Source organism: Acytostelium subglobosum (genome assembly GCF_000787575.1).
Source record: "Acytostelium subglobosum LB1 DNA, scaffold: scaffold9, whole genome shotgun sequence".
Taxonomy (NCBI): Eukaryota; Evosea; class Eumycetozoa; order Acytosteliales; family Acytosteliaceae; genus Acytostelium; species Acytostelium subglobosum.
Genome location: NW_012236524.1, coordinates 1012757 through 1038798, shown reverse-complemented (window position 1 = coordinate 1038798; position 26042 = coordinate 1012757). Strand labels below are relative to the sequence as shown.

Below are 26042 nucleotides of genomic sequence, written 5' to 3'. Positions count from 1 at the left end.
ACCATAATCACTCTTGACTGATTATATGTTTGTGAGGCCAGATTGGCTGATATTTGGATCCTCCGTAAAGGGTGGCACTCGGTGACTGTCCAACGAATTGTGGAGTGTCATTACATCTTGTGATGGAAATGAGTTCCACATTCTTATTCTTCAGTTTGTTATGTGTTTGTCCCGAATGGATGGATGGACGGATGGATGTGGATGGATGTACATTTGGAATGAATGATACATACATGTTTGATTGTTATATAAATAACAAATGTATATATGTATAAGTATACTTTTGGATATAGATATTAATCAAGGAAGGAGTAGAATCGAATCCTTGAGACGGAGTGTGTGATGGAACCTTGTTCTAAGATTTAAAAGTCAGACCAGTCAACAATGGACTGATTAAATTTAGAGAAAGAAAGAGGTTGGACCAAAGTAGAAGTGAGCTCACTTCTCAATCACAATTGATGGCGATTGGTGTTTATACCAGGTTATATAAAGGTGGGCACTTATAAACACCAATAAGTATTTGGTTGTGTTGTTGTCCTCCATTTGGAAAGAACTTCTAAATTAAAGTGAAGCGAATCGACACGCTATTCACACATCACCATCACAAGACAATAATTATTTATAAACCAACAAATATCTTTTGTTTGATCGTCTTTTGGGACTTTTGTAGATGTGTGGTGATAAAGCCCACATTAATCAATCAATCAAACAACCACTAATACTACTCACACACATCATGTTGAAGAATGGATGGCGATGGAAGTTGATCATCAATGACACATTGTGAATTGTGTATGTACATGTAAAGAATGCGATTGTAGTTGTACAATGTACAATGTGCTTGTTGTTGGTGATGGCACATATTTGGGGGCATCCAATGAAACGAAGCGGGATTGATGGAGGCTACTTTTGTACATACCCTAAAAGTTGTATTATCTTATTTTCTCAATGTTATTGTTATTGTTGTCGTTGTTATTATTAAACAGAGGAGTAGGACTGAGGAAGTAGTAGAGAAAGGAAGGAGATCGATTATTGGGTTGGGTTGTTCTGAATGAATGAATGATCGTGAGTGACCTTTGAGCATCGGTGGCTTTTGATGATACTCTCGAGTTTATTTATAAACTTGAGAGTCCAAGACAAGATGTAAGGTACTTCTAACCTAAGTATAGACATTGGCACAAGGTGACAGGTCTTTTCGAATGTCACCCAATAACCACCTACCAGTTCCATTCTAGATTTCATAATCAGATATTCAAGTTGTTCCTAGTTAACTAGTTAGATATCTAACATGTGTAGTTTACATGATGGATAGAGATAGAATGAAGAGATAAAGATATATTTATATATATATACATAGATATGTTGACGTAGGGTCGTCGTGTCATGACGACTCCCCACCCTTAACCCCAACCAAACCCATGGGATGGTATTGATGCCGATGAGTGATCACATGTTATGCACTATGAATGGGGCCGATCAATTTCGCCATTCATCAAATTGCCGACTCGTTCGTTTTATTAAATAGCCCTCTCTCGCTTTTATGAACTATCATCGGGGCTCATGTGTGTAATGACATTGTCATTGTGTATGCCTAGACTTGGTCGGAGTGCCCACCCACCAACCACTAAACAAAACGATGACTCGTTCTGGTCATTCATGTCACTAATCACGAATACCAACACATACAAATACACATATACATATACATACAAACACACACACATATATAATGGAGGAGATCAACAGCATTGTTTCAGCCAAGAAGGGAAAGATCGACGTTACACCAATCGCTACATTGTTCAGAAATGAGGTCAAGGAGTCCGTGCCGGCCAATATGCCAAAGCCAAGAATCGTTGCCTACTTGACCACTGACGACCAGGGCGCCATCGACTATGCCAAGTGGACAAAGATCGCCTGTAACAAGGACGGTATCGAGTTCATCCTGAAGAAGATCGAGAGAGTTGACCTCGAGGACGCCATCATCGACGCCAACAACGACGACTCTGTGCACGGTATCATGGTCTACTATCCAGTGTTTGGAGGCATGCTCGATGCCTACCTGCAGGATGTCGTCCGTCCCGACAAGGACGTCGAGGGCATGTCCACCACCAACAGATTCAACCTCTATCACAACATCCGTTTCCTGGACGAGAAGAAGACCAAGAAGTGTGTCCTGCCTTGCACTCCTCTGGCCATGGTCAAGATCATCGATCATCTTGGCATCTACGACAAGTCGTTGCCCTTTGGCGAGCATCTCAAGGGAAAGGTTGTTACCGTTGTAAACCGTAGTGAGATTGTAGGCAGACCATTGGCTGCTATGCTTGCCAACGACGGTGCTTTTGTGTATGTATAAAGAGATTGAATGGCGTTACAGCATGCAAGACAACTAACACCCTCCTGCCCTCCCTCCCAAACAGATATTCTATCGATCTTAATGGTGTTATTTGTTTCCAGGCTGGCAAGCGACAGGGAACAATCAAGATGTCAGAGACAACCGTGTCCAAGGAGGAGGCCATCCAGAAGAGCGATATATTGATTCTTGGTGTGCCATCACCCAAGTACAAGGTGGATAGCGCTCTGATCCGTGACGGTACCGTCGTCATCAACTTTGCCGGATGTCTCAACGTCGACGAGTCGGTCGACAGCAAGTGCATCATGGTGCCAGCCATCGGAAAGGTTACCATTGCCATGCTCGAGAGAAATCTGATGCGTCTCTACAACAACCAAATGCAATCTTACACTGGTGGTGCCGTCGCCAGCACCTCCACTGCCACCACTGAGGCCCAGCAGTAGACTGGTCGACCTAACCTTTACATCCATATCATTCACTTTACCTTTTACTCTCAAGCGTACCCTACCTCTCGTTCAAATTGACCAACAACGACATAATAATACATAATGTTGATCAGTATTATAATTTACGATTCAATGGTGATGTTAGTCCATTCATTCATTCATTACAATTATGGAGTCAACTTCAAAATGTTAGCATTTGCTTGATACCTAACATCCTGATACCATATATGGCGCTGAAGACGACAATCACACCCTTCATCACTTCAACCCCTCCATCCATCCAATCATTCATTCCTTCCAACCCATCAACTTGTTAACAAATATATAATCAGTAATAACACAACAATGACAGAGGAGTTGAAGGTATTCGCAGAGTCGGATAGAACATTGATATGTTATATGAATGAGGATGATGCACCTTTCATTCAATCATTGTTCAATGATCCATTGGTTGTGGAGTTGGTAGGCAGTAGAGGTCTTGAGACATTGGATGCTTGTCGTAACTACCTACTAAACAATGTAATGGAGAGCTATAAGAACAATGGATATGGAGTATGCAAGATTGTACTCAAAGAGACTATGAAGCCAATTGGTACAACAGCATTTGTAAAGCGTCCATGGATGGAGCGTGAGAGCGAGATAAACATTGGCTATCTGATGTTGGATGGATATCGTGGTCGAGGAATTGTATACGAAGCGGCTCAAGCATGTCTTGACAAAGTAAAGGATGATCCCAAGTTTGAAGACATTGTTGGTACATCGAGAACAAACAACGGTCCATCCATTGCCATCCTAAAGAAACTTGGTCTAACCTTCAAGAAACACTACTATCAATACAATATCCAACACTCATACTTTGTCCTCAATCCAAAGTATCTCTAATATATATTATATTGTTGGTACTCTCTGTTCCAAGATCAGATAACATACCATCGCAACCATTGCCTCGAGGCTTCGAGTTCAGAAAGAACCTACTTGAAGATGACCAATATGCGCTCTCTTGATCAAAGAATAGTACTATCAGATCAGCCAAACACAAAGTTGGTCAAGGATACAATGAACGAAAGATGTAAAGATGTAAAGATGATGATGACGATGTCATTGTTATTACTTTGAATGAGTCATTATTGACTCTTTGTTCCTATTACATCATCATGGAACGAACAATGACATGACTCGTCAACACATAATGCACGTGTGGAGCAATCTTACAGTCTCAAAGCAAAAGATCTTGCAGGTGCGAAATTTTGCACGATGGTTCTTTGCCAGTTCCATGGAACGTCGTCATCAATCAAATAATTGAAACTAAGATCAATGACCCTTGCATTGACACCCCCTGGTATGGTTCGCATATCCTAAATTGAGGGTTAAGGGCATGGACCTTGGATCATGACCATCATGATGAGTATCATATTAAATTAATTAGGATATTTATCAATCATTGGTGGATTCAGGATTAATGGGGCGTGTCCCCATTTGCTCACTCATTCAATTTAAACATAAACTATTTAAAGTAATGTTCAGAATGCACATCATTATCAAACAAACATATCAATAATCAAACAAATATAATATAATACATACTTACTAAGCTTACTTACTCTAGATATTTATAATGGCACAACCAACTCAAGTACCAAAAGTACGTTTGGGTAACTCCAATGTCATGGTCTCATCAATTGGATTGGGATGCATGGGCATGTCTGCCTTTTACGGTGATAAGCATGACGATGAGAACAGTCTCAAGGTTCTAAACAGAGCTCTTGACCTCGGTTGTAACTTCTGGGATACTGCTGTATGTATATATAACACCTTACACTTCAATTCCGATGGAGTTAAAACTCATTCATTCATTTATGAATTCTTTAGGATGTCTATGGAGCCAATGAAGAGTTGTTGAGCAAGGTGTTGGCAACCAGAAGAAGTGAGGTATTCCTATGCACAAAGTTTGCTGCTTCAGTCAAGGCTGATGGAAGTGTTGGCATCAGTGGAAAACCAGAGTATGTCCTTGAGGCTTGTGACAGAAGTTTGAAGCGTCTTGGTGTCAGCCAGATTGATCTCTACTACCAACATATCCCAGATCAAACAACGTATGTATCCATCAACATCTATAATTCAATCAATCACTCACTAACTGAACTATCAACAGCCCAATTGAAGAGACTGTCAAGGCAATGAAGTCATTGGTCGATGCTGGCAAGGTTCGTTTCCTTGGACTGAGCAACTGCCCAGCTGATTGGATCAGGAGAGCACACAAGGTTCATCCAATCACTGCTATCCAAGTTGAGTACTCACCATGGACCCTGGACATTGAGTCTGATGGAGTACTCGAAACATGCAAGGAGTTGGACATTGCCGTTGTCTGTTACTCTCCACTCGGACGTGGATTCCTCACTGGTGAGATCAAGTCTCCAGATGACTTTGCCCCAACCGACTACAGAAGAACTGTACCTCGTTTCCAGGGCGAGAACTTCAAGAAGAACTATGAGTTGGTCACCGCCTTTGACAAGATTGCCAAGGCCAAGGGTGTTCCAGCATCCCAGTTGATTCTGGCATGGATCCTGACCCGTGGCGGAAGTACATCATTCATCCCCATCCCAGGCACTACCAAGATCGGCCGTCTCGAGGAGAACTTGCACAGTGCTCAGATCCAGCTTACTCCCGAGGAGCAAAAGAGCATCAGCCAGATACTTGCAACCATCCCTGTGACAGGTGCTCGTTACAACGAGAAGATGTACAGTGATCCCACCAAGGTTTAAGATGGGAGAGATGCGTATAACTTGTACAAGTCAATGTACATTCAATAGATCTATCAATCATTATAACAAACATCCACCGCTGCGGATGACCAGCATGGTTTATTCATCGGACGAGTCTGACTCTGAGAGAATGGTCTTGTTGTGAGAGTTGAGTAACTTGACAATCTTGGAGAAGACCTTGTGATGTGCGTCTTTGGCCCAGATGAGATCGAGATGCTCATACTCTGGTACTTCATGGACCATAACTGATTTGTCCTTGGGCAGATGTTCAAGAAGCAGTTTGGTGTTGGGCAGTGTGTCTGAGCCTCCATAGAACATTGCAAACTTTGTCTGTATCTGTCCTGGATGGTAACCAGGTATCACTCGACCATGATATCTATGAGGTTGATCGGAACTCTCGGTTGGCGTGACACCCAGGAGGATGTCATCAAACATCTGGAAGCGATTGGTCTGGATGATTTGGAACCAATGCACTACGGTCTTGACACTGGTGTAGGAGAAGATGTGAGAGTAGAGCATTGGCTTCTCTTCCTTGGACAGGCAGGCGGTGGTCCAGTTGAAGAGGAAAGAGACAGAGCCATCGATCAACTTGACATAGATGTCGCGAGGCAATATATTCCTCCAGAATATGATCGATGGAAGTATTGACTTCTTGCCAAAGAGCAAAAAGATAAAGTCTGGTCTACTCCTTGCCAATGAGTCCACCATTGGATTACTAAAGCCAAGACATGTACTGACAGGTGCCAATGCAATGAACAAGTCGACCCTTTGATTGATGAGATTGTTAGCATATGATCATTTGACATTTGATTGAATGAATGAATGGGACTACATACTTCCTGGCGAGTGCAGCGTTGGAGCTTAGACCAGCCCAACCTTGTGCTGTACCTTGAGAGAATGCAATGTAGGTGATTGTCTTGTGTCCAGTCCTGTCGGTGATAAAGTCCACCATGCTGGGCATGTCAAACTTTGCCAGTTCATCAATGGACCAGTTCCAGAACTGTTCTTGGTCTGGTGTGTAGGTGGTGTGCTTGAACGAGTACTTGTTGCCACGATTGTTTCCAAGCCAAACATCGTATCCTGCATCGGCAAGAATGAATGGCAGGCTGTCATTGGGGTTGGTACGCGTCAGCCACACCTCGGATGACATCATGAAGCCGTGCATGAGTAGCACGGCGGGTTTGACCATGGCACTGTTGCTATTGTTGCTGCTGTTGCCAAACAAGCTGGCGTGACTGCCGCGGATGCCAAGATCGCGTGGCGAAGCCGGCGCCGAGTTGAGAGGCGAGGTGAATGCGCGTGGACCAGTGATGCGATGCAGTCCCAACACGAAACCATCCTTAGTGGTGACAAAGTGCTCCTCGACCGGGTATCCACGACTGGTGATCAATTCGATTGCATCACGCTCGAGGTCCTTCTGGGACTCAGAGTATGATGCAGGGCTATGTCCCTTTAGGGACTTTGGCAATTCAATATGTGAAGAGAATGGAATGAAACTTGTAAATACGCTCATTCCAAATCTAATGACACTTTCCAACACAATGATTAACAGTGCCAATGTCAACTGGCTCCATCGCCACACAGTCTTGAGTATTCTTATAATTGTTGTCATCTTGTATAAGTATCAGGGTCCAGGATGTTGTGTGGCACTATATCCAATGTATAAATATATATTGTTTGTTTGTTGTTTGTTTGTTAGTTTGTTGTTTGATTGTGTTGTTGAGTTTGTTCGATGTTGGTGAATGTAATGTAGATTGAACAAAGTCCTCGTTACGACTTGACCAATAATAAAGTCTTGTCGTATAATTTGAAAGACAATGTCTCCTCCTCTAAATATAAATATATATTTGTAGAGATTGATATATTTAAGTAATTAATAGTTATCGAATGATTAGATCTCATTCTTTCTATTGGGTCTCATTCATGAATGAAAAGGGAGTGGATGATGGATGGGTGGATGGAAAATGGTTTGTTTTTTTGCAAAGAAATCGTTGTTGTGTGTGTTTGTAATATTATTGTTGTGTGTTGTTGGGGAGGTGTGGTTGTTGGGGTGGCAACACCGATTACTTTTAAAGGGTGTGGCGGGTGAACTGTTGGGCTGCGAAGTCAAGGTGCGCGAGGGTAGGGTAAGGGTCTACACAATGACATTCATTGATTTGTGTTGTTTGATTATTACTTCTTTACTTATATCTTATATATAAACATACATTTAATGTATTACAATACTAACTAACTAACTAGAGTATTGTTGTGTTAGGTATTGATGGAGATCTTGTAGTGGTTGTATGTCTTGCTCGTAGAAGCAGGAGAAGTCATCGTCGACATTGATTGGTGATAGGGTTGTTATGGGTTGGTCGGGAAGTCCTCCAGATACCTCTTTGTAGTATGTACAATAGCGTGATGAACCAGGTTGTCCATATGGAGGAAACAGTAACTCGAGCACTGCACTTGGCATCTCTGGTGAGCTGAATCTATGAAGTACACTTCGTGGTGATAGTAACGATGTTGTGTTCTCTGGTGTCATCGTTATCCTTCCTTTAAAGTTGGTAATGATTGATTGCTTTGATGTTGATGATGTCGATGTCGGGATATCTGAGAGATGGTCATCAAGTCTCTCGTAAGAGTCAACATTGATTGAACCATAGAGCATCTTACTAAGTACTAACATCTCGGGATGTGAATGAAGAGGGATGATTGAACCGCGAGGCATTGCAAACACTGCCAATGTGAATCGAGAACATTCGAGCAAGGGATAGTATGAGATGGGTAGGCCATAGGGCGACTTGGCCGGATTGAGATGTGCAAGCTTGTTTCGAGTGAGTGGCAAATGCTTCTCTGTTATAGACAGGTCTGATATCATAACCTGTTCGAATGCACTCTTTAATTCATCTACCAACTGTTGACTGGGCTGTGGCAGTGGCCATGGCGCATGTTGTGTCTGTAAACCACCATCCCCTGCTCTAGGAGGTATTGGCAATCTCTTGGCAATGTCCAATAAGTTTCGCAGTCTTGATGATATCATCTTTATCTCTATCTTTATCTCTATTTTGAATTGTATCTGTTTGGAGATAACGATGTTTGGAAATTTTGGTGATGTCACGTGATTGAATAATGTCACGTGATTTGTGGTCACGTGATTGATGAAGATCACCTGATATATTACAAGTTTATTTCCTATTCTTCTTTGTTGGCTTTGGTTGTGGAGTAGTTTCCTCATTATCCCTTGTGACTCTCTTGTTATTCTTCACTTGCTTTTGTTGACCCTGTGTATCATTCTTAAATATATACTGATCAATAAATGATTGCATGCCCATGTTGTTGTTGTTGTTGTAGTTGTAGTAGGCTCGAGCATGGAGCTGGATACTCTCCAAATCAAACTTAACACCAATGTTCAAGAAATGTTGTAACATGAATGTATCCGACCTTGTGATTAGATTGTTGGTGAGTGATGGGATTAACCCAACCAACATGTAGTGTTTGAGCATGACATCAACCTTTGCCAACAAATAGTCCAATATCTCGATGTGTCCCAGATTGATGGCGCGCTCTACAAGATTGTTGGAAGTCTCCTCTGGGTCCTCGAAAGTATCGTCAACACTCTCAAGAGGTGTACTGCGCAGAGGTAGTCCAACAATTCCAAATCTCCATGATTGATTGCCTCCATATGAAGAGACTTGTGCAGCACACCAACAATATTGTTGTGATTCGAACATATATGTTTGACCAGTGCCACTTGGTGATTCTTTACAGCTGACCTGAGAGCACTGTATAGTACCACCCCAAGTTGCATCTCCATCATCTCATCAGGTGCACGGTGTTTGAGTGCATACTCAAACAACTCAACATCGCCAAGTCGTCCAATTTGTTGAGACAGATCGTCAAGTGAAAAATTGGCTCTCTCCACCAGACGGACGATATAAATATGGTATCCATCATTGGCCAATCTCTCTATGGATGATGTTCCAAGGACGTCAATATGATCCAAGAGTATGTTGAGAGTGTCCAGTCCGCCATAGTAAGACGCATAGAACATGGTATATAGAATGCGTACTTTGGATGAATAAAAGGATGGATGCATCTTGAATACATATTCCAATTGTTGAGGGTCGAGTACCGTAAGTGCTGCGGCGAAATCACCACTCGTGGGTAATACTCTGTTGTCATTGGATAATAGAAAGGCAAGAATGTCCATTGATCCATTGAATACTATGCTTCTATTAATATGTACTGGCGAATATGTTTTTTGAACAACATTATTGTTGTTTAAATATTTGATCACCTCGAGTGCATTGTGTTGGTTAGGTGCCTTGAACAGAGATCTGTGGAGGTCGATAAAGTAGTCTCTTCGAATATCAACGACATTGGGATTATCCGGTTGTATCCTCGGTATGATACGTGTGTCCAAATATCCAAGGAGGACGGCCATTTGAGCCACATTGCCAAGTTCTACAATATAGTTGGAAATTTGTTCATCGTATTCAGTCAACTGATCATGGAGGTAGGTAATGAGCATGAAGTCCCCTGAGAGTATGTACTCGCGCAGTGCCATATCGCGTATGTCTTCACAGCCAAGCGAAACGCCAAAGAGCTTGACATAGACCAAGAGCTGGTCATCACCAATGTCCGTTGATGTTACATTCACCGCTGGGGCGTCAAATCCCAACATTGATTGAGCAGTATACTTTGCCAAAGATAAGCTATCCATTGCCTGTTGATGGTCCAGTAATCTGTCTGCTGGGAACCAGCGCTCGCATAGTGCAAGATACTGGGTGGCAGTAAGTCCACTGTCTGGCATCACTATCTATCTGGTCAGTTCGAGACCTTTTTTGATCATGAGCTCATCGATGAGTTGTTGGTTACCATGAGATACTATCTCATTGACATAAGATTGTGCTCTCGATCTGATCATCTTGACCAGTTTTGTTGGAAATTTGTTCCGAGTGTCCAACAAGAAAAGGATGGAGGAGGGTGGTAACTTGACTATCTTCTTCATTGCCTCATGAGTTTGGTTCTTCCAAAGAGATTCATTATTGAACAGACCAGAGTCCAAGAGATACTTGAGTACATTGAGGTTACCAGGATTGATGGCGCTCAACAAGAGAGAGTCACGACGATTAAAGGTCATGGGCACAGTTTGTTGTAGCAACGTCTGTACATTGCTGAGGTGACCTCCAACTATCTCCTCTGCGAGGGAGTCAGAGTAGGTAAAGTATCGTTGATACTTGTTGTAGACGATGTTGAATGTTTGGGGATCGAGTACACAACCTTTTTTGTACATATCCTCCACAGTCTGATGTGTAAAGTTGATATGATCATTATGTTTGATTCTATAACATAGTAATGCAAGATGATTATGTTGTATCAACTGTATTGCATCAGTCCAATGATGATACTTTGTTCTATAACCAATATCTAGATCCGGTTCTTCTAAATGATACCATCGGTTACTTGTCCCTTCCTTCTTCTTTATATATCTCTTCTTCTTGTTGGTATTATTAAACAACCAATAAGGTAGAGATAATATGATAGTCCTGAACAATATTCGATTGGTGAGCACTTGTCTAATGGACATGCCATCATCATAGTTATTACTATTATTGTTATTTATAACTATTGACATGTTTAGTGTTGTAAATGAAGGTGTTAGTTGACTTGTTTACAAATTGATTGGACATGACCCATAAATTCAATGTTGGTCATAGTGGGGTGGTGACGTTAGACTCAAACGATCATTCTCCATCACTTGGGTTTCAAAGTCTCAACAAGTTGTTGTTGGTGTTGCTTTGCTACATGTTAATCATTTAATGTTGTTATTGTTGTTGTAATAATTATAAGATAGTCATAACACATATATATATATATAATTATAGGATGGAAAGTATCACAACTACAAATGAACTCATCAGTAGTAACAAGCAACAGCAACAGCAGACTTTGACATTGACATTGACAAAGAAAGAGTTGTTTGGTATATTGTTGGTGGATGCATTCAGACATCAACTATATCCATATAGGACAACGATAAAGAAGGAGATAACAGAGTTCCTCACACAAGCATTCACATCAATGTCATTATCACAATGTATATTGAACTATTTAATATTCGATAATATAGTTGGCAATGGCTCATCCTCATCCTCATCTACGTCTTCTCCAACTCTTCGTGGTCAATCTAGCCCATCAATGACGTTGCCACAACAACAAGAGGTGGTAGACTTGACATCTCAATACCTACCAAAGATCAATAATATATGGAGTAATGTTGCGGATTACTTGGCAGAAGTGCATAGAGATGACCTGATTCGATTCAGGAATCATTTCAGTAGATTGACTTCATCATCAGATCGTGTACAATCATATAACAACTATCATTCAGAGTTGCTACACAATGTTGTACTTCCCAGCAAGTTCAATGACATCCTTGCATCAGATGATTACACTCACGTCCTCAATCAAAGTGTTGAGACAATAATAATACAGAGCATATATATAGAGTACGTAGTCATTCATTCAATCATTCAATCATTCGTTGACTAACATCACTCCGAACAACAGCATATTCCCTTACAACTTTGATGAGGACCAACGATTGAAGGAACGAATTGGATCACTATCATTCATTGAGCCATCACACTTGGGTATATCAATTGATACAGCAAGTCTAACAAAAGCGTTTAAATGTAAATGATCTTTATAGTACCATCTTGGAATGATCCCAGCCTAACACCATCAATCAATCAATCATTAGATATTGATCGACTTCAACATCAATCACCTTTGAAGAAGAAGAGATTCTTGTCAAAGTCAATGATACAATTGATATCGATCAATGGTGATGAGTACTTGTTGCCAATGTTCATTTATCTGTTGCTCAAGAAGAATCCACCCAATCTGTACTCGAATAAGATGATCATTGAGTTATACTCCAACGACTATCATGACACTAGTTACGAGCTGTTCGTCACTACATTCTCCCTGGCCATCCAATTCATTGAGAAACTCGATCACTCACATCTGTCCATTGACAAGGCAACATTCAATCGTCTCCTCAAGGCCTCCTCCTCTTCCTCCACAAGCTCATCAAGTGTTGGTGAGCAACTTGACACAGCCGCGAGCACAAGCACAAGCACAAACACTAGTACGTTCACCAGTCCCACAATCAATGGCGCCACAAACACAACAGAGTCTGGCCTCAATGATCAATCGTTGGAAAATGGAATGATCACAAAGGAACATGTTACATCAGAGATAAAGATGCAACTTCAGAACATCAAGCAGTATAAACAGGTGAACAATCATTCAGCCATAATAGATACTTTGTTACAGATGATTAGCAAGGAGAAGCATGAGATTGAAGAGTTCATGCTCAAGTTGATATCGACATCATTGATCGCTCAATCATACTTCTCAACAATACGCTCGTCACTCAAACGTCTGTTTGTCGAGTTCCTCGGCGTCAACTACACTGTCTTTTGCCGCATCGAGATGGAGGTCATTGGATCTCTGCAGGACACCAACGAAGCTGATGGCGCGCAGACACCTGCGAGTGTTGGAAACGAGAGAGGCGGTGGGCTCAAGGCAGCCAAGATAGCTGGCGCCGCAGTCACTGGTGCCGTCATCGTCGGATTGACAGGTGGACTGGCTGCCCCATTCGTTGGCTCCGTGCTCAGTGCAATTGGCGCCGGATCATTGGTCTCTGGACTGGTATCATTCACTGGCGTGAGCGGTGCCACTATGTTGTCCGTCATCTTTGGTGCTGCCGGCGCTAAAGTGTCCGCCGACAAGATGATTGCGGCAACAGCCGGCATCCAGGACTATGCGATTCATCGTGTCAAGTCACAGACCTCTCTTCATGCGATCATATACATAGACGGCTTTGCGGTGCCGCCCAGCTCCACCCCCTCAGCAACACCGTCACAGCCACTTGAGACATGGGAACGAATGGTACGACGCGCCACTGAGGACTTTGGCGACATCTTCTTGATTGACTATGAGCGCGACAACAAGTTGAAGTTACAATCAATCATTGCCGAGTACCAGAACAAGTTGATGCACACTGTGATCAAATCGGCAGCAACCAACATCATCTCACAGAGTCTGGCACATGCATTGATCCCGCTGTCCATCCTAAAGATGGCTGATGTCCTTGACAACCCTTGGACCATGCTAAAGGATCGCTCAGAGAAGGCTGGCCGCATCCTGGCTCAACAGATACTCGATGGCACATTTGGCAAGCGACCACTCACACTCATTGGCACTGGTATGGGCGCAAGACTAGTTTTTTATTGTCTTGAAGAGTTGAACAGGTTGTCCGCGAGCGATCCATTCGCCACGTCCTACGTCGAGATGGCTGTCTTCATCGGCTCGCCAATCCCCTGTGATCCCAAGAGATGGTCCAATCTAAGTGTATGTTCGCGCGACTGACAGGGATGATTCCAAGGTTTACTTGCTAACTCAATCAATCAATCATTCATACACTTTTAGAATGTTGTCAGCGGAAGGATAGTCAACATGTACTCGCCAAAAGATGTTGTGCTGAAGTATATATGTCGATCGGCGCATTTCTTCTCGGATGGATTGTTCCCGGCTAGTGGCGTGGCGCCTATCCACGTGCCAACTCTATCGCTGGTGATTGAGAATGTTGATGTATCGTGCATGGTCAAGCGACATCTTGACTATGAGAAGGAGGGCATCGTCAAACGACTTCTAGAGTTTGCAGGCATCAACAAGGTTGAGTACTGTCAGCCCAAGATACCTCCTTTATTCAGTGGCATAGTGTACCATCTGTAGTAATATTAAAGGTCTAAGACTTCCTCTTCTTGTCCCTACTATTGTTGCCACTTCCATTGCCATTTGAGCCGCCAGATTGTGCCATGCTTCCATCTGTATCTCTCTTTGTCTTTTTTGAAACTGATGGTGATGATGTTGATGTCGTTGATGATGTTGATGTAGTTGAGGTAGTTGATGTGGTTGATGTAGTGGATGTTGACAATGCAGGATCATTGATCAATGGACTATTCTTCAGTCTTATAGTATTCTTTAAAAGTGATCTTATTAATACATTGGTCTCATCATTCTTTATAAATGGACTATTACTCGCGCTGCTACTACTGCTTGTGTGATATGGTATATACTTTGGTAACTCCTAATGGAATGAATGAATGAACGAATGAATAAGTATAAGTTGGTTCAGACCATTCAATCAATCAATCAAATATATAACATACTGATTCGACACCATTTGTAATGCCACTTGATGATTGATATTTAGAGAATGCACCATTCGATGGTAGTGTACTCAGTGCATTGACTATAGTACTATCTGTATCTGATATATCCTGCATGTTTGTTCTACCTTTCCTTCCAATACTACCGCCCCTATTATTATTATTATTACTATTATTGTTATTATTATCTATATCTACATCAATATCTTCTTCATCAATACTATTGAATCTCCTCATCATTGTATCTCTATCTGTTTATGAAGTTGAGCGAATGAATGAAATGAAATGGAGTCAACTTCATTTTCTTGATTTACAAAAGTCGTTCCCTCCACTTTGTGAACGAACTACTTCTTCTAAAAAGATAGAGATAATCAGATATAGATAAGGATGGGAGATAGGGATATGTCAAATGTACCTCCTTTGGTACGATTGAAGAAGTTGAATACGATTGCTCCAGGAGGAGGAAAGCCAGCTCCTGGTATACCACCAACTGCAAGAAAGCCTGCGGCAGCTCCATCATCAACGTCAACAACATCAACAACATCAACAACATCAACATCCACTACTACTCCACCATTTAGATCAACAACAACTACACCATCAATGATGGCTCCTATACAAACACAACCAACATCCCTTCGTGCACAACCTGCACCCAACATACCTGGTGCACCAAGACCAAAGGTAAGGTTAGCCTTCCTTGCCTAACATGATTGATCCCAAGCATACTTACACTCACTCATTCACATACTTAACAGAAAGAGTTCATGCCCAATCTAGTACCAAGGAAGAAGGTCGAGTATGTAGTTTAGTGTCCCATCTCATTCAAGCAAAGCTTGGCAATGTCTTAACATCATCAATCAAACAATCAATCAATAGGAACAAAGCAGATAGTATATTGTCAGGACCTATATCAGACTTGCTTAAAGATTCAATGTCACCAATTGGAACGATATCTGATCAGAAACCTAAACATGATAGGAGCAAGACTATACGATCAAACATGAACCCTCGTGCGAGGAAACCTGGTTCAAACTTGTCCGCCCTCTCCAATGCACCATCCCTTCCACTCTCCAGTCTACCCGATTCAATGCTGGAAAGGAATCAACTCAGTATGTACTACATCATTCAATCATGTTTGCTGATCGAATGACTGACTGACACCATGTGAACAGGGGAGTCGAATAGAGCTGAGAACAAGTTGAACGAGGAATTGGTTAACCAGTTGTTCCATGAGATGGAGATTGATCCAATGCAACCCAATCATCCAACACATCTTCCATTGGTCGATCCAAGAAAGGTCATGAAGGAATACTCACTCAAGGATGCCAAGTTGGACCTTGAGAAGAAGAAGAAGGAGATACAAGGTATGTTACCTGACGATGTACATCGTGATCGTCACGCGGCAATCACTCACTAACTCGACAACGATGAATGAAGAGAAAATACAGAATGGAGAAATGTCAGACTCTACAGACTTGGACGCATTGATTGAGGAGACAAACAGTACAATCGTTGGCAATAAGAAGAAACAAATCGAGCAATCAATCAAACCATTCTACAATGATGGGGTGTTCCTCAATGATGACCATCTATTCTTCATTCAACTGCCAACATCACTGCCATCAACTCAAACTCGACCCATTATGAATATGAATCAAATGCCAACATTGTTGGGCAAGCCTGCTGCCATGGCACCACCTGCCAAGCCAGCTGCTGGCGTGGCCAAGCCACCAGCATCGACATCCAGTGGATTGGAATCGAACGAAACCACAACATCGATAGACAGTGCTGAGAAGCCAGTACTGAACAAACATTCATTCGTCCCAATGATCTATCCAGGTGACTTTACCAACACACTCAAGTCATTGCCATCAGGTCGACTGGGCAATCTCAAGATATACAAGTCTGGCAAGGCAATACTCAGAATAGGAGAGATTGACTATGATGTAAGTGAAGTGAAGTGAAGACAGCGTGAGTGAGCGGGTTATGAACACGAGGACTGATCAACCAAACCCTTTAGGTATCGGCTGGAAATAAGTTAAAGTTCTTGGAGGAAGTAAAGTGCATTACACATGAAGGACCTACATGCTACAACCTTGGTACACCTGCGCAGCATCTTGTCCTTGTTCCTTTGCTTATGGGCGATTCCAAATAAACCTGTTGCTGAACAACAGCTTGCTCCAAGTAGTAGTGGATTGATTGATGATTGGTCAACAACATCAATCAGATAGGGATTTTATTCCATTATCATCAATGTTATAGATCAATAGTTGACAACTCTCCAACAACACCAACAATGACAGTTGATCAATCTTGCTGTTGGAGTTCTCTTGAATCGATTGCTCACTGCCATTCCACAGACAAAAGTCCACCACAATGTTGCTGTTGATGAATGATGATAGGTTGCGCACGTCAAACACGTGGATGATCTCGAGATTGAGTAGCTCGCGCACAATGATCTGGTAGCCACCAGATGTGATGAAGTATCCATTCATGCCGGTGCTCGAACGTATCTGCACCATCTTGGAAATGGACGGCTGAATGTCGGTTGGTATTGTCTGGATCAGGTATCCATTGATTGAATAACGATAGATAATATGTTTCTCTTCGTTGCCATCATTATCGCCACTATTTACAGTTGAGTTGGAGTAGAAGAAGATGCTTCCATCATCAGTCAGTGTGAGGTTGTTAATTGGTAGGTTGTTGGGATGTGTGATCGTTCGGATGTATGTTCCCTTGAGGATGGTGTGAATGATGATCGTTCCATCCTTGCTGCCAGTGACACAAATGTCGTTGTCGGCATCCAACACGACGCATGTCACTCCGAGGTCATGGCCGCGTAATGTATGCAAGGGCTTGACTGAGTAGTCCTCTTCGTTAAACAACCACATGATGGCGGTTGTGTCTTCACTGCCAGTGACAACGATGCGTTGACGCAAGCTGACTCCTCCCACGCCACACTTCTCTCCACGATCAATCTCCTGATAGGTGATACAAGTGATTGGCGCCTTGTGGCACACTTGGCCAATGCTCAGGCGACTGTCTCCAAATATGACGTAGAGTGTGTACTCATACTTGCCGCTGGCAAACAGTATGCGGTGGTTGTTTGGTATCGAGCAGTAAGGATGACCTATACGCGTCTTGAGTGACTGCGAGAATGAGATTGGGAACTGATGCACGTTTAGCTGACTGATCACAGAGATGGGGATCATCGAGGAGATTGGGGAGATGCTGCCAGCGACCGAGTTGCTAATCAGACTTGTACTATTGTCATAGTTGATCTTTAGGAATTGAATGTCGCTGTTGGCACCAAGGATGAGGACACGGTCGCCTTGGTCCTTGTTGGACGATCCGACCACGCTGCCAACTGGACCCACGACTCCTCCAGAGCTGCCCGCGCCACTAAACATAAAGAGACGGGCTGGTGAGAATGGGATGGAGACCATCTGCAGTGGCTTGAGCATCTTGAGCAAGGAGAGCCTGTTCACGACAGACTTGGGCGGGTCACGCTGGACATGTGGCGTTTGGAACAGTTGTGAGGGTGTGACGCCAAAGTTGTTAATCTGCACTCTTGTGGCCTCTCGCAGGATTGGGTCTTGCATGGCGCCAATGTCAACACTGCCCTCATAGGTCAGGTAGTAAAAGACGTTGTGCGCGGCGATGGCCTCCTTGCCACGTTGTTTGTGTCCAAAGATCAGGTCGATCCAATGATGAAGGTTCTGTGATACGTACTCAGACTCGAGCGCCATCCTATTCTGGAGCACATAGTGGAACGATGTCTTGGCCCATGGTGGCAGCACAGCCTCGCTCATCACCTTGCCATTCTGCTTGACGCCAAAGTGAACGTTATTGAGGTTGAGCAGGAACTCGGGCATGTAGAAGAACTCGGGCGTGAGCTCCTTGACGTCGGACGAGCTATTCAAACAGTTGCGCCAGCAGTCCACCACCGAGTCAAACATGCGGTCGGCATGGTCAAAGTGTCCGCTCTGCAGCTTGATAAAGTGGGATGTGAACGGCTCGCAGCGCATCAAAAAGAACATCACCGAGCCACTCGAGCTGTAGTGCGTGCCATACATGAATGCGGGTATCTCCTTTGGACACTGCTGATAGCGCTCGATGAACAGCTCGAGACGCGTTGGGTTGAGTGCGCCAATCGGTTTGCTGAGATCGCGGTACGTGGCGGGGTTGTTGAGGTCCAGTTGCTCAGAGTTGTAGTCAGCAATCACCCAAGGGAACACTGGGTATTGATTGAGATCGTTGTATGATCGTCCGGCGATTGTGTTCAACGTCATGAGGTACTCAAAGTTGGAGATCTCTCGGCGCTTCCAACGCTGTGTCGGGTTGAGATACTTGAGAAGTGTCTGCTGGGGCGAGACGCCACGATTGTTGTCAAAGAGCTGCAGCTGTGATGCGTTCTTGAAGAAGACCGACGACTCGCACAGGTTGCTCAGGTGCTTGACGACCAGCGCCATGATGTGTGCCGAAGGGAAGTTGAGGAGGAGACTGCGACGGTCGCTAAAGAAGATCTCGATGGCCGTGGGCAGCAGGAGATAGCGACGATGTTGCACACCAATGATCTTTTTGATGTCGTAGACGCGGTCGACTAGTGCGCTCGCGGGGATGTTCTCTGGGTCTTCTTGGTCCGTTGAGCTGGCCGACACCAACAACTGGCGGCTTTGATAAATGATGATGTGAACTCTGATCACTATCATGGGCTTGATGATCTCGCCACCAGTGCTGTACAAAGGCTTGTCAGTGGGCTGATGTGTGGTCGCACTGGCAGGCAGTGATGAGGAGGTTGTGGTGGATGCCGTCGATGTGATTGAACTTGGCATTCCCAATGACGAACTGATGCTCTGTGTGCTCGAGGGCTCATCATTGAATCCATCGCTGACGACACACCACTCGCTGTTTGTGTGTGATTCGTCAACCACAATGTCGCCATCCTCCATCTCAAAGCCTACTAGGTCGTCCTCATCGAGAACATCGACAGATGATGACATGTTGGACTTGCGCGCCTTGGACGCCACCCTCTGCAACAGGTCAACGTCCTGAGGTAGCTGTCCACGACTCGTGGACGATGAAGTGGTCGTCGTGGTCGAAGTACCTGGCACAGCTGCGCCGGGTGCCTGCGCATTGCTGGGTCTAAGTGCCGCACCAACATGATCGGATCCTTTGTAATCTCGCTTGAGCAAACGGGATTGACGATTGCTGTTCTCTTGGCTGATCAGCTTCCAGAACTTCTTGGGCGCCGATCTGTCGGTGTATCCCCAGGGAGTGATCTCGCGAGTCAATCTCTTGTAGTTCTTCCTCCACAGGCGATCGGCCCAGCGACGGTGGCCCTCCACCGTGCTCTCCTGCATATTGCGGCGTTGTAGCTCATTGATCTCCATCTTTTGTGACATTGAAAATGCCTTGTTCTGAACTTTCTGCACCTTTTGCATCACGCTCTCTTGCTCCTTCTGGTGTGCTTGCTTGATCTGCTCGACCACCTTGTTCTTGCGTGTCATGGCAAAGGCCGTCACGAGGTTGGCATTCTCATGCAGGTCCTTGGCCTCGTGGAGGTGGTCCAGCAGTGGGATCTTGTACAACAACTTCTCCTTGAAGTATGTGAGGAACTCGCTGTGTGCGTCGCCAGGCTCATTCAGCGAGGAAATCGAATGTACCGAGAACAGATGGTTGCTGAGTGATTGATTGGTGGTGTCGCCAATGCCAATAGTGCGACCGGCGCCCGAAGACGATTGGTCTGCCTGCGGGGACAGCACGCCGCTGGGCGCAATGTGAGTGTCGATCAAGTCGCCATAGGTCTTGAGCAGGGACTTGAGCAAAGATATGATGATTGATTGCGTTCGCTTGAGGATTGGATCATTGTTGTGCTCGCGATACCTTCTGATGATATTGATCAATATCGAGATGACCCACATCACGTGTCTGACCTGCTCCTTCTGATCGCGCTCACTTGCCAGTATGGTTTGGATTCGAATTGAGTTCTTTGATATGATCTGATCGATCTCCTCAGAGATCAAAGGCAAGCCCCACACGCGGATCACAAAGCTTCGCTCCTCCTCATCTCCAGTCAGCTCAACCTGCTGTTGTTGTTGTTGCTGGTGGTGGTGGTGAAGCTGCTCGTCCATCTGTCGCTCGCCATAGAAGCATGACTCGGCCTCTTGGAAGATGCACATGATGAAGCGTAGGATGGTGTTGATTGAACTCTTGGCCTTTGACGACCCGCTCGACACGTCGATCGTGGGCAGGTCAATGTTGCTCGAGAGTGCGACGATGAATGATGGTGCTTGGATGTGTTGCTGCTGCTGATGTTGTTGTTGCAGGGATGTGCTGGCGCTGTTGCTGCCCGTCGGACCAGGCTTCTGAACAACCTGTGTTTGAATGGACTGAGTGTTGTCAAAGATGTCCAACAACTTTGCCACCAGTCCAAAGTCCTCCCATTGTGATTGATTGTTCCTGTGCGCCAAGATGTTCATCGAGTGCGAGAACACAAAGTCCTCAATAATCGATATCAGATTGACATAGTTCTTCAATCCCACTGATTGATTTGATGGGCTGTGTGTGATCGAGTTAGTCATGTGATGATGGGATCATCACATTGCACTCCCCACCTCCCTTAATACATACTTCTTGATATCCTGCTCAAGTTTGACCAGACACTCGTAGAAGATCCTTCGCTCGAGTGGCAGTCCGTTGGGGAGCATGGTGGATACCCATGCTTGGGTCTCTTCGATGACCTTCCAGCCATCGCGCTTAGCAACACAGTCATTGAGTAGGATCTTGAGGATGCCAGTGAGGATCTCCTTCACACCGCTCTGGTACACGCGGTTTGCCGATGGTGCAGGTCTGGGCTCTTGTGCAGACGCCCTCATCGCATTCAAGATTGGTGAATCGTACACGCTTGATATGGGCTGTCCAAGGAACAGCGCTTTGGACGGCGAGAGTGGTGGTGACCACAAGGGCGACGATGGGGTCGATGGCGGTGACGGCCACATCGAAAGCATCCATGATTGCCAATGATTGCTCTCCATGATCGCCTGGCGCACTGATGACATGTGCTTGATGCACAACGACACCTCGTTTAGAATCTGTTGCTGTAGTGATGAGAAGGCTCGTGTGCCAAGTGTGCAGATCGATTGCAATGCATCGATGTTGAATACCACGCCCGTCAGGTCGTGATTACCGACCAGGTCCAGCAGGGGAGAGTTGGATGTCTCTGAGATGGATGGGGCGATCTTGTCAACAACAAGCTCTGAGAGCGTGCGGTAGATGAGGTCGGTCATTGGAGAATCGATCAAAGAGTCTGTCACCATATGGAATGTGTTGTCGCTCGACAGCGCAGTCTTTGCCAGGCCCTTGGAAGATGATGCTCTTGACAGATACTTGCCAATGATCTTAAGCGAGAGCACTTTGATGTATTCATTGTCGCGCCTCAGTAGGCCAAACAGAGGTTTGATGTCGCCAGACTGCTCAAAGCTTGAAAGGAAGCCTCGAGAGCCAGAGTGAATGAGTTTGAGAAATATCGACAGTGTCTCAATGATGAATATGTTGTCGCATGTTGAGTCCTGGACAAACTCAATCAAGTCCTGGACCTCGGGTATCTGTATGATTGACTGTTAGTGAATGAATGATTGATCATGCATGGGGATACGTACATCGTCTTTGTTGTCATTCGAGTTGGACGTGATGATCATCTCAATCAATGTGAAGATATATGATATGATCTCTTTGGTATCGTTCGCTGTCAGACCGTTGTTGTAGATGTTGTTGTTGCTGGATACATTGTTGTTGGCACCGCCACTGATTGTTATGGACGGTGGTGCATTGAGTGATAGTCTGTTAACTCGTGGAGATCCTTGATGACTCGATTGTGATGATAATAGTGGTGATGATGAATATGTCGCCTGCTGCTGGTGCTGAGTTGTATTGGAGGTGGATCCAACACTGCTACGCACTGATGTTGAGTTGTTGTTGTTGTTGCCCTGTGCATAATAATACTTTACAGAGTCGAGTAGACTGCGGACGGTGATGTACTTGCGAATGTACTTGATGGAGTTAATCGTCTTGTCCAATGCCAGACGCAGCAATGTGATCTGGATGTCCTTGGAAGTACTGATCCATATGTGAAAGTTGAATACAATGTTCTGATATATTGACAGTAGTAGCGTCTCTGATGATGTGATTGAATGTGCGTTAGAGTATAGGTCATGGGGATGACCGTCCGCGCGCCTATGCCACTTACCATTCTTTGAACATGATTGTATGAGTTCATCGATTGATTGAATGATGTTGCTGTTGATGTCCAGTGAGTTGGCCTTGGCGCACTTCATCACTTGCTCGAGCAGGTGACCGAGGAGCTCAAAGCCATTGGTCTTGATCATCTCCTCTTGTTGTATGTTGTCGTTCTTTAGTATGTGTGCGAGGAATGAGAGGATTGATTGGATGGATGGATAGTCGGACGGTAGTTGGCTGGGTCGCTCGGCCATCTGGCTGATCAGGGGGAACAGGATTTGCGGTCCCCCGAGACAGTACAGCGAGTCCTTGATAGAGAATGTCGAATAGATTGTGAGACTACCAGTCGAGTGTGAGTTAAGCGTCGAGTCTGACTCTTTGTGATGGCCAACATCGTGACAGACGCCCGAATGATACGTCTTTGGTGAGAAGGAGAATAGAATGCGAGGGAACTTCTTGGACAATGCCATGTTGCTAGATGGGTTAGGTAGGTTAGTGATTGATCGCTCGCTAGTTCACTGACACATCACATACTTCTTATACTGTGGCGACAAGACCATGTTCGAACCAAGTTTGAATATCTTGTTGACCTTGTTCTCGGACAGCACGCCAGTCATGAAGCTGATCGGGCCAAGTTGGCCACGGAGACAGCATTGAGCAATCTGTGAGTTGACAGTCTTGGCATTGGCGGTGTTAGAGTGCACCATGCCAATGGAACACATTGTCAACAACTTGGAGGTGGATGGATACTTGATCTCGCATTGGTGTATCTGTCGCCCGTCCAGATAGACGGTCAGCACCGAGCTCTGCTTGAACAGGTTCCACTTGGACGGTTGCTGCTGTACGACGATGTGCTGCCAGCGATTGGCTTCGAATGGCGGGTCGACCACCGCCTCCACCTTGGAGTTGATTCGTACCACCAGCTTGTTCTTTACAAAGTAGGCCTCGATGCCTGAGCCGCCGTCTCCACTCTCGAGGAAGCTAAACAGGCGCGGCTCATACTTTGTCAATGACTTGCTACGAGACACAAACGAATCAATGTTGATCCACATGCTGATTGAGTATCCAACATTGGACAGCTTCCCAATCGGATCCAATAACAGTCCCTGAAGTGTATGATGTTTGAGTTACGTTAGTATTGGTTTGCGTGCCAAGGGCATTCCAAGACCAAGGACCAAGGACCAACATACAGCATTCATTCCATCGAGGTTAAAGGCAGAGTTTGGACCAATCTTGTGAGTCATCTTGTCGAGACAGGTGAGGAGCTGGCTTAGACCACGTCGAAGAGAGGTGGGACTAGACAGGTCAAAGTAGGAGATCAGGCACTTGAGCTGAACGACAGAGATGTGATAGCTGGCCAGCATCTCGATCAGTGTCATGGCCCTGAACAGCACCTTCTCATTATCGAGTGAGGGCAGCAGCTGGATGATCTCATCCAACAACAGCATATTCCTGTTGATGTTGAGTGTTGTTGACTTCCTAAGCATGGCCGCCGCTGCCTGTGCCTGTTGTTGAGAGCGTCGCAATGCCTCGCTACTGGTGCTGTTGTTGTTGCTGTTGCATGTCTGTGAGGCCACGAACACACTTATACAGTTCTGTGGACATAGTTTGAATATAGTGATCAACTCGTCAAAGATCTTTAGCTTGGTCGATTGTGATGTGGATGGATCCTTCAACAGCATTGTGATGTCAGACAGTACATCAATCTCTTTGATCAAATATCTATTACTATTACTTGTTGCATTGTTTATCGTGAATGAATCGTGTATATTACTATTGTTGTTACTATTGTTATTGTTATTGTTGTTGCTGTTGTTGACACCAGTATTGTTTGGGTCGCCACCAAGCAACTGTGTGATCAATGACTTTAGATGAGCAGACTCTTGTTCAAGCTTCTCAGCTACACTATCACTGAACTCCAACTGATCGAATTGAAGGACGCCCTGCAATGAACGACCTTTCAAATCCATTGTTATATTGAATTATTCGTATGTATAATAGTAGTAATACTATATCTATATCTCTAAATATATATATATCTACTCAATCAATCAATCAATGATATAGTTGATGTGAACACTCAACCTTTCATTCATTCATTCACACGTTCATTCAAACACTCAATCTTCAATTCAAGGCCTAAACAGGAAGTTGTCCGGACTATACTACACTCCCGGATCACCCCTGGGTTTGAAGGAATACACTTAACATTCATTCATTCATTCATTCATTCACTCATACATTCATTCATCAATTCATTCCTGTAGTTATAACTACACAATAATAAATAAACATGTAAGTATGTCAATTATTATTATTATTAAGATGTCTCTGATTAACATGAGAGAAGGTGGATAAAGTATTAAAATCATGACGACTCAAACCATGAGGTCTACTTCGTTGATGTACAACAACATCATTTATGTACTAAAAAGGAGCGATTGATAAATTGTTAAACGATGTTTAAATCCCTTCCACCTTACATTAAGCTTTATTAAACAAAATCCCAACAATATCATTATCTTCAACCGCCAGTTCTCGAGTCTCAACGAGTAGAGTCTTGTTGTTACCAGTCCGTAAAGATACAAAGATAGATACCAGATACCAAAATTATCTGTTTGATAATTTTAAAAAGTGATCTTCACTACAACTCGAGCAAAGAGTAATGCAAAGAAATCATGATGCTTAAAGCCAAGAGAGAGATAAATAACAAATGATCTGGATCTCAGTGGGCAAAGTCGTTATTATTATCAAAGAAATTTGGATAATGATCAAGGATACTCGTATCGATATCTTTTCTACAATTATCTCAGCGATGGAGATAAATTTTAGTAACTTTAAATATCACGATAAAACTATCTCGATATTTCCTCGCCAGATTCGAGACAACGACCATCTGCTTTTACCAACCTGGCCTGGCCTGAACCTATCGCCCATTCCTCCGGGCCTGGAAGACCACGGTGACATGGCACCTTTATTAATGGTTATTGTAGTTTGGTGATGGTTGTTGGTCGTTGTG

At 44.2% G+C, this 26042-nt stretch overlaps 11 protein-coding genes across 11 annotated transcripts; 5 read left to right on the top strand and 6 right to left on the bottom strand.

Moving 5' to 3' along the window:
* Positions 1-1729: 1729 nt before the first annotated feature.
* On the top strand, positions 1730-2793 carry SAMD00019534_053270 (hypothetical protein; the record flags this gene model as incomplete). Its single annotated transcript, XM_012899798.1, has 2 exons — positions 1730-2343; positions 2418-2793. 2 exons carry the CDS (start codon positions 1730-1732, stop codon positions 2791-2793), a joined length of 990 nt encoding a protein of 329 aa, XP_012755252.1.
* Positions 2794-3195: 402 nt separating this feature from the next.
* Positions 3196-3678, top strand: SAMD00019534_053260 (hypothetical protein; the record flags this gene model as incomplete). The annotated part of the gene is made up of 1 exon (XM_012899797.1): positions 3196-3678. One exon carries the CDS (start codon positions 3196-3198, stop codon positions 3676-3678), a length of 483 nt encoding a protein of 160 aa, XP_012755251.1.
* A 733-nt stretch (positions 3679-4411) lies between these two features.
* SAMD00019534_053250 (hypothetical protein) lies at positions 4412-5552 on the top strand (the record flags this gene model as incomplete). Its single annotated transcript, XM_012899796.1, has 3 exons — positions 4412-4591; positions 4666-4886; positions 4946-5552. Coding segments are annotated over 3 exons (1008 nt in total), but the record flags the coding sequence as incomplete, so codon positions are not given.
* A 108-nt stretch (positions 5553-5660) lies between these two features.
* SAMD00019534_053240 (hypothetical protein) lies at positions 5661-7158 on the bottom strand (the record flags this gene model as incomplete). Its single annotated transcript, XM_012899795.1, has 2 exons — positions 5661-6321; positions 6392-7158. Coding segments are annotated over 2 exons (1428 nt in total), but the record flags the coding sequence as incomplete, so codon positions are not given.
* A 630-nt stretch (positions 7159-7788) lies between these two features.
* On the bottom strand, positions 7789-8577 carry SAMD00019534_053230 (hypothetical protein; the record flags this gene model as incomplete). The annotated part of the gene is made up of 1 exon (XM_012899794.1): positions 7789-8577. One exon carries the CDS (start codon positions 8575-8577, stop codon positions 7789-7791), a length of 789 nt encoding a protein of 262 aa, XP_012755248.1.
* A 145-nt stretch (positions 8578-8722) lies between these two features.
* SAMD00019534_053220 (hypothetical protein) lies at positions 8723-9268 on the bottom strand (the record flags this gene model as incomplete). Its single annotated transcript, XM_012899793.1, has 1 exon — positions 8723-9268. The coding sequence occupies one exon, from the start codon at positions 9266-9268 to the stop codon at positions 8723-8725; it is 546 nt and encodes a 181-aa protein (XP_012755247.1).
* Positions 9269-9688: 420 nt separating this feature from the next.
* SAMD00019534_053210 (hypothetical protein) lies at positions 9689-10221 on the bottom strand (the record flags this gene model as incomplete). Its single annotated transcript, XM_012899792.1, has 2 exons — positions 9689-9709; positions 9784-10221. The coding sequence occupies 2 exons, from the start codon at positions 10219-10221 to the stop codon at positions 9689-9691; spliced, it is 459 nt and encodes a 152-aa protein (XP_012755246.1).
* A 135-nt stretch (positions 10222-10356) lies between these two features.
* SAMD00019534_053200 (hypothetical protein) lies at positions 10357-10833 on the bottom strand (the record flags this gene model as incomplete). The annotated part of the gene is made up of 1 exon (XM_012899791.1): positions 10357-10833. One exon carries the CDS (start codon positions 10831-10833, stop codon positions 10357-10359), a length of 477 nt encoding a protein of 158 aa, XP_012755245.1.
* A 593-nt stretch (positions 10834-11426) lies between these two features.
* SAMD00019534_053190 (hypothetical protein) lies at positions 11427-14345 on the top strand (the record flags this gene model as incomplete). The annotated part of the gene is made up of 4 exons (XM_012899790.1): positions 11427-12049; positions 12111-12193; positions 12304-13961; positions 14040-14345. The coding sequence occupies 4 exons, from the start codon at positions 11427-11429 to the stop codon at positions 14343-14345; spliced, it is 2670 nt and encodes an 889-aa protein (XP_012755244.1).
* An 824-nt stretch (positions 14346-15169) lies between these two features.
* Positions 15170-16940, top strand: SAMD00019534_053180 (hypothetical protein; the record flags this gene model as incomplete). The annotated part of the gene is made up of 6 exons (XM_012899789.1): positions 15170-15466; positions 15541-15581; positions 15662-15894; positions 15958-16149; positions 16223-16731; positions 16806-16940. 6 exons carry the CDS (start codon positions 15170-15172, stop codon positions 16938-16940), a joined length of 1407 nt encoding a protein of 468 aa, XP_012755243.1.
* Positions 16941-17004: 64 nt separating this feature from the next.
* Positions 17005-24993, bottom strand: SAMD00019534_053170 (hypothetical protein; the record flags this gene model as incomplete). The annotated part of the gene is made up of 6 exons (XM_012899788.1): positions 17005-21346; positions 21419-22392; positions 22447-22961; positions 23034-23497; positions 23558-24129; positions 24214-24993. The coding sequence occupies 6 exons, from the start codon at positions 24991-24993 to the stop codon at positions 17005-17007; spliced, it is 7647 nt and encodes a 2548-aa protein (XP_012755242.1).
* Between the last annotated feature and the right edge of the window lie 1049 nt (positions 24994-26042).